At 41.0% G+C, this 6,734-nt stretch overlaps 1 protein-coding gene across 1 annotated transcript; it reads right to left on the bottom strand.

Moving 5' to 3' along the window:
* Positions 1 to 1,521: 1,521 nt before the first annotated feature.
* Positions 1,522 to 4,293, bottom strand: LOC144529900 (tripartite motif-containing protein 16-like). The gene has a single exon (XM_078269262.1). It carries the CDS (start codon positions 4,098 to 4,100, stop codon positions 2,454 to 2,456), a length of 1,647 nt encoding a protein of 548 aa, XP_078125388.1. The 5' UTR covers positions 4,101 to 4,293; the 3' UTR covers positions 1,522 to 2,453.
* Between the last annotated feature and the right edge of the window lie 2,441 nt (positions 4,294 to 6,734).

Here is a 6,734-nt window from a genome sequence, read left to right as displayed (position 1 = left end):
GTGTGTGTGTGTGTGTGTGTGTGTGAGAGAGAGAGAGAGAATATTTATAAGAAGTACTGCAGGTGTTAGTGGTTCATACTCAAACTCAGAGGACCACCAAATGGCTACAAGCCCATGCCATATAACTGCCACGTTATGTTGTCTTTGTTGCAGCTCAAAAATCCCTTCTCTCCCCCTTTTGTCCTTCATGTCTGCCTTTTCACTGGGAACTGTGAAAAAAAGGTTAAAATGCCAAAAGAAATCTTCAAAAACAAAATATCATCAGTAAAATGTTAAATTATTGATGTGTCGACATAATTTGTCATCCAGCCTCCTAGGCCATGATAAATAAAGGAATGGATGCGGTGGATGACTGTAAATGAAATATATTTATTGTAATAAAGCAAACAACTAAAGCAAACAACTGCAAATATGAAGTATGTCAGTCAGCTGAGAGTTGGGCTTTTCCAAATCTGGCTGGCTGCTAACTGCGTTCCTCTGGTACCTTCAAGGACGCAGGGAGGGCCATCAGAAATTTCAGTGTGTACTGTCCTGTGCATACACGTCCAGAAGCTGCCTTACCTTACTGCTGGGTAGCTTAAATAGAGTGTAAATAGAATATTTGAGAGTGACATGCATGTCAAATAGGCTACAGCCATCTAAATCAGGACAGAACATTTATTTCCTTACATTCCTAAATCCTCCAATCCAAAAGCTGTAAATTATCACTTTGTATTTCCATATTTTTGGATCTTGTGGTCAGTTTTAGTGTTTACCTGGCTGAGTTTGGCCTGAGCGCTAATGTCCTCCTGCAGTTGTTCTGCTTTCTGGATAATTTGTTCTGCTTTCTTCTTCACTTTCAGTTGCCTTCCATTGAAGCTCAACTTTATTTGTCATTTCAACCAAAATAATGCAGCTCAATAACATGTCTTACAGGAACTTAATTCAGGGAGTTCATTTAGAGCATGTGTGCGATGAAAACATGAATACTCGGTACAGTGTATTGATGGTGTTTCACAAGAAATGGTACTGCAGTATCTTGGCATATAAATTGTGTATGTAATAAAGAAGGTGTTACACAGCCGAGGCTCATTGTAGAGAAGGTAAATATCACAAAAGGGTGGAGGTGAAGTTATTGGATGTGGAGTGCCAGTATTGAAATAAGAACAGCAGGTGGAGCCAGACACACACGGACAGACATCTGTTAAACAGTCATCACTGCTCTTATTATTGAACCAGGTCAGTGAACGCACCATGGCCTCTTGATTTTTAAAAACAACTCAAACACCAGCAACACAACAGAGAGCATGCTGGGAAACGACAGCATCGCATCGCCTCGACGCAAAGTTACACATTTTTGGAGGTGCACGTCGAGCTACGGCGGAGGGCTCGGAGAGGGGTTCGCAGCGACGCAGAGCGGTCTGCGGGGGTACACCATCGATTCGACGCAGAAGCATAAATCAGCCTTTCTTCTCTCAAAGTAGTTTTCACATTTTCTTCATCACATTTGTATGACCCTGGAATGAAGACAAGAAGATAATACTTGGTGCGTTTGTTTATTCATCATGTAAACCTTCAGTTTGGTCTCACATTCCCGTTTAATGACACCTGTTCAATGTTTTCATGTACAGGTTCACTTCATCCACACAATCAGTATGTTTGACCAGAATCTCAGCTATGTAAAGAGAATAATGAACAATCTCCACATTGATTATGATCAGGATTATTTCAGTTCTATAATAGCTCATTACAACAGCAACATCTGCTCTGCCAAACAAATAAATGGGATTATAGATTTCTTTACAAATGTATGAAAAGAGAATGAAGTATAAGCAAAAGGATGTCTGGTGCTTTCTCACATCAGAAGCATGCAAACAACAACACGCTAATGCATCAATAGAAATATTCATCAAACATTTAGAGCACAAAACAGAATTGAACTCTTAAAGTGCTCATATTATGCTCATTTTCAGGTTCATAATAGTATTTAGAGGTTATATCAGAATAGGTTTACATGGTTTAATTTTCAAAAAATATATTTTTGTTGCACTGCACATTGCTGCAGCTCCTCTTTTCACCCTGTGTGTTGAGTTCTCTGTTCTCTGGCTACAGAGTGAGGCATCACACTTCTATTCCATCTTTGTTGTGAGTCGCACATGCGCAGTAGCTAGGTAAGGACTACTAGCCAGTCAGAAGCAGAGTATGAGGGCGTGCCACGCTAGCAGCTAGGCGAGCATTATAACGTGTGTTACAAAGTGATCACATTCGTCACGGAAGTAAAGGCTGGACTACAACAGAGCTGTTTGGAGCAGTTTGTGAACAGTGTTTTCTGTTGGAGATGGGAAGTCCCTTTGGGTGGACTTTGGGCTTTTTCACTTTGTAAACCTATAATGTACACACAAAAGATGTATAACACAATAAAGGAAAGGAAAAAGCCCAAATATCATAATATGAGCACTTTAAATTACTTCTGTCTATTTCAGTTTACACAACTCAGCAGTGGACCCGTCATAATAAACCCAAAGTCCAGCATAGAGAGGCTGAGTGAACGTGGTCTGGACTCTGTGGAGGAGAGTCATGGTGTCAGAGATGCTATAGAAGGACAGAATTCCTGCACTGTGATCCAGATACACTCCTACTCTGGACGACTGAGGGCCTGACACAGGAGTTTTGACATTGTTGTACCAAAAGTTATAACTGTTTTTGTCACAATCTAACACCCAAGATTTGTTATTTTGACCAAATTTACTTTCGATAGAGCTCCCTCTGCTGATGTTTTTGTATGTGACTGCTACATAAACTCCTCCACTCCTCTCCACCTCCCAGTAACAACGCCCAGTCAGACTCTCTCTACTCAGGACCTGCACATAATAGGTAAATCTGTCTGGGTTACAAGACTGTGGTTGAATCAATCGTTTTGCTTTTCTGTTCCCCTCAGATAATAACAGCTTTGTGTTTGCTGTGTTTGAATCCAGTGTGATTTCACGTGAATATTTTAAGAAGTCAGCTTTGGTCTTGGGCTCTGGTCGTGGCAGCAAAGCGTCCACTTCAGTCACCCTCAGTGAGACGTTTGTCCAACTCTCACTCAGGACGTCCTGCAGTTTATCTCTGACTTCTGACACAGCCGCTGTCACGTCCTCAAAGTACCTCAGAGGACGGATCTCGATGCTGGGGGTAGATTCACTGAGTGGTGACAGTGAGATGTAGTTGTGTAGAAAGTGGGTGTAATCCTCTGTGTGTGAGAGCTTCTTCAGCTCTCTGTCTTTCCTCTGCAGCTCAGCGATCTCCTGCTCCAGCTTCTCCTGAAGCTCTTTGACTCGACTCACTTCACTTTTCTGCTGCGCCCTTACCTGCTGCTTCACATCGGAGCTTCTTTTCTCCATGAGACGGATCAGCTCGGTGAAGATCTTCTCGCTGTCCTGCACTGCTTTATCAGCAGAGTCATTGATAGCCTCCACCTCCTGGTGAAGCAGCTTCACATCTTTCTCTCTGTCCTGGATTCTCTGCTGGATGTTCAGACGACTCCCATCCAGCTCTCTCTGCTTCTCAGCTATTTCTGCTGCAGCTGTGACTGTGTCGTGGCCTTTATGTTCGTCCACAGAGCACAGATAACAGATACACTGCTGATCAGTACGGCAGAACATCTTCATCACCTCATTATGACGAGAGCAGATGTTGTCCTGCAGCTTCTCGGAGGGCTCCACCAGCTTGTGTTTGTCAAAGGCAGGGGATTCATAATGAAGCTGAAGGTGTTTCTCACAGTAAGAGATCAAACACATCAAACAGGACTTGTGTGCTTTCAGTTTCCTTCCAGTGCAGACATCACAGGCGACATCTTCGGCTCCAGCGTAGCGGTGATCAACTTGGAGTCCAGTCTTCTTCAGCTCCTCCACTAAAACTGCCAGTATGGTGTTTTTCAGCAGCATAGGCCTCGGTGTGAACGTCTGCCTGCACTGAGGGCAGCTGTGGCTTTGCGTATGATCCTCTTCATCCCAGAAGCCTTTAATACAGTTCATGCAGTAGCTGTGTCCGCAGGGAGTAGTCACCGGATCCTTCAGTAGATCCAGACAGATGGAACAAGAAAAAGTTTCCCGGTCCAGCTGAACTCCTTTCTGCGCCATTTCACCTCTCAGTGACAACGACTCTGTCTGAGTTTCACTTTCTCAGAAGTGAAACTAGTTTGAGCTGTGATCTAAACATGTGATTCTGCAGTAAATGGGGCCTGCCCTGTCCGTTCTTGCACTTCACCACCATGTTGGTTACACCCATTCCTTACACTGTAGATCTAAAGGGGAGGGAACAAGGAAAGACATATCCGGACAGAGTGGAGCTCGCTTTGTTTGTGAACAGGAAGAGGAGGAGGAGGGAGGGGCTATGATTCATTCCAGGAGGAGGAGCGGTTTGACGTCTTTAAAACTTGTTTACAGTACAACTCGTTTCTCATTTAAAAGCTCTTTCTCACTTGAGCTTTTAGGAGGACCTCTTCTAAGGATAGCAAGTTAATGGAACTGCATTATTGTAGCAAAATAGAATGAAACAATATTATTTGAACTATATGTCTAAAACAATGTTGTTTATTTTACTCAATCTGCCCTTTGGCCTCTGTCTCCGGCCACACTGACACTTCCCCAGGCCCACTGCATTCTCCCTCCATCCAGATGCCCTTCCTGCCTGTAGGCTTACCTTCATTTTATCAAGAAATCCCTGAGCTCTTTCTGTCAGCCTGGATTGTCTGCATTTGGTTGACATTACAGTATAATTGTTTTACAAGAAAATCTTGAAAAAAGATTAAATTTGCAACCTAATTAGTGACAACAGCCCAAAATGTTCTGCAGCAAAAAAAGTCAATATTTCCTTTTGAAATATTAAAACACATATAAAAAGTATTTTGTCTTCTGAGCTCTTTGTTACGTTCTACATCTTGACAGTTGATAGTGCAATACATCTTTTACAAATGTTTTAACTTGATATCATAAACATTAAACATAAACATGTTATAGTACATTATACATATGATAAGTCAGTAAAACTGTTAGCAGTTCACATGTGGTGCTACACAGGCGTTAGTGTGCATTAAGATGAAACACAGCAGCACAGCTATGTGACAGTTCAACCTTACTGCCACTAGATGAAGCGCTTGATGCACAAATGCACCTCACCTAGAGGACCGAATCATCAGTGTTTGTCTTTTACAAGATTGTACACAGCTTTATAAGGTTGTTTATACATGAAACAGTATAATATATTAAACAGTACTGTGTATTAACATACAAACTATGTATAAAAGCAAAATCATATCGTTTTTTCCCTTTATCATACATTGTGTGATCCATGTGCCTGCAACTTATTTCATTTATGCAGATTAAACACTAAAGGAAATAAACTAAAACCAAATAACTACTACTGCTAGAAATCATCCATGCAACATATTCCCATACTTCTTCTAAGGTTTCAGTTCTTTTAGTCTTTTTTTTTTTTTCTTTCATTTTTGTGCAGAACTAACATTGTGAGCTTCATGTTTCTGCTGCAAACAAACACACTTCACACTTGCTATAATATTACTTTACCCAACTATACAGCACCTGCTAGCACTGCTGCTGCAAGTCTTATTCTTATTATACCAGCCTACAAATAATGACGCTTAATGTGTTGTTGGTAATGAAGAACAAGTAACCACAAATAACTGAAAGGTTAACAAGATTCTCACTGACATTTGTTTTTATATATCACCATATCCCATCTCCTTTTTTTTTTCTTATGTTGTGGGCTGTGTGCATCTAGTGATCACCTAGATTTATTATAGACATTTTTCATTTTTAATCCTCACCTAAGCCTTCTCACTTATCCTCTAGGACAGGCCAAGATGACAGGAGCTGATTCAGGTGTTAAGCCTGAATGGTGTAACTAAACATGAAAATGAAAAAGTTTATAAAAAAATAAATAATAATAATTATATTACCAAACAATGTGATAATGTCAAAATGGTCACTCATAGAGATGTACTAAATTATCCCCTGAATCTGCTTTATAGTGAGTGGTATTCTTTATCTGTCAGGCTCACTTTGCTGTTTTGGTTCACTCTCACCACTCTTATATAGTTTTCAGAGAAACCGCTGTAAAAGCACTGTACACTACTGCTCAGCAGCAAACAGCAGCCAGACACAGTTAGATATTGGCTGGTGAACAGAGTGGAGCATTTAGCAGCAAGAGACAGATGTTTCCCTCAGGAGTTGGTATAGAGACCAAAAACAGAGCTAAAAGAGAGAGAATATGGACTTCAAATGTGTAAATAAGCAATTGTTGGCCAAGAACTTCACCATATAACAACTCCAACTCCAGAGTGGCCAAATATAATGTCAGGTTTAAGTGAAATTCCAGTATAGAATTTGCAAAATAATCATGTGGAATAGGATATTCAGTGATAGAAGAAGTATTCAGCTATACCACAACACTACTCCGATACAAGGCAAAGTCCTGCATTCAAAATGTTACTTCAGTAAAAGTATTACATTTAAAATATACTTAAAGAATGACTCACATCAGAACAATATATGTTACATTATTGGACTTTTATTATTGTTGCATTAATGTAACAGCTGGTAAAGGTGGAGCTCCATTTAATATCCACGGTCCTCGTGTGTGTATGATTTGTCCCGCCTCCCTCGCTGAATCACGCTCGTGACGCCGTGGTGACGTCACCTGCAGTAGCTCGTGTCCCCAGCAGCAGCCAGCAGGTCTCCTCTCTCTTCATTCAG

Source organism: Sander vitreus, chromosome 15 (assembly GCF_031162955.1).
Source record: "Sander vitreus isolate 19-12246 chromosome 15, sanVit1, whole genome shotgun sequence".
Classification (NCBI taxonomy): Eukaryota; Metazoa; Chordata; class Actinopteri; order Perciformes; family Percidae; genus Sander; species Sander vitreus.
Note: the sequence above shows the minus strand (reverse complement) of the source record. Positions and strands in the feature narration are given on the sequence as shown.

Bases quoted from the DNA above. Each gene is read 5' to 3' on its own strand.
- LOC144529900 (XM_078269262.1), bottom strand. From the start codon at position 4,100: ATGGCGCAGAAAGGAGTTCAGCTGGACCGGGAAACTTTTTCTTGTTCC.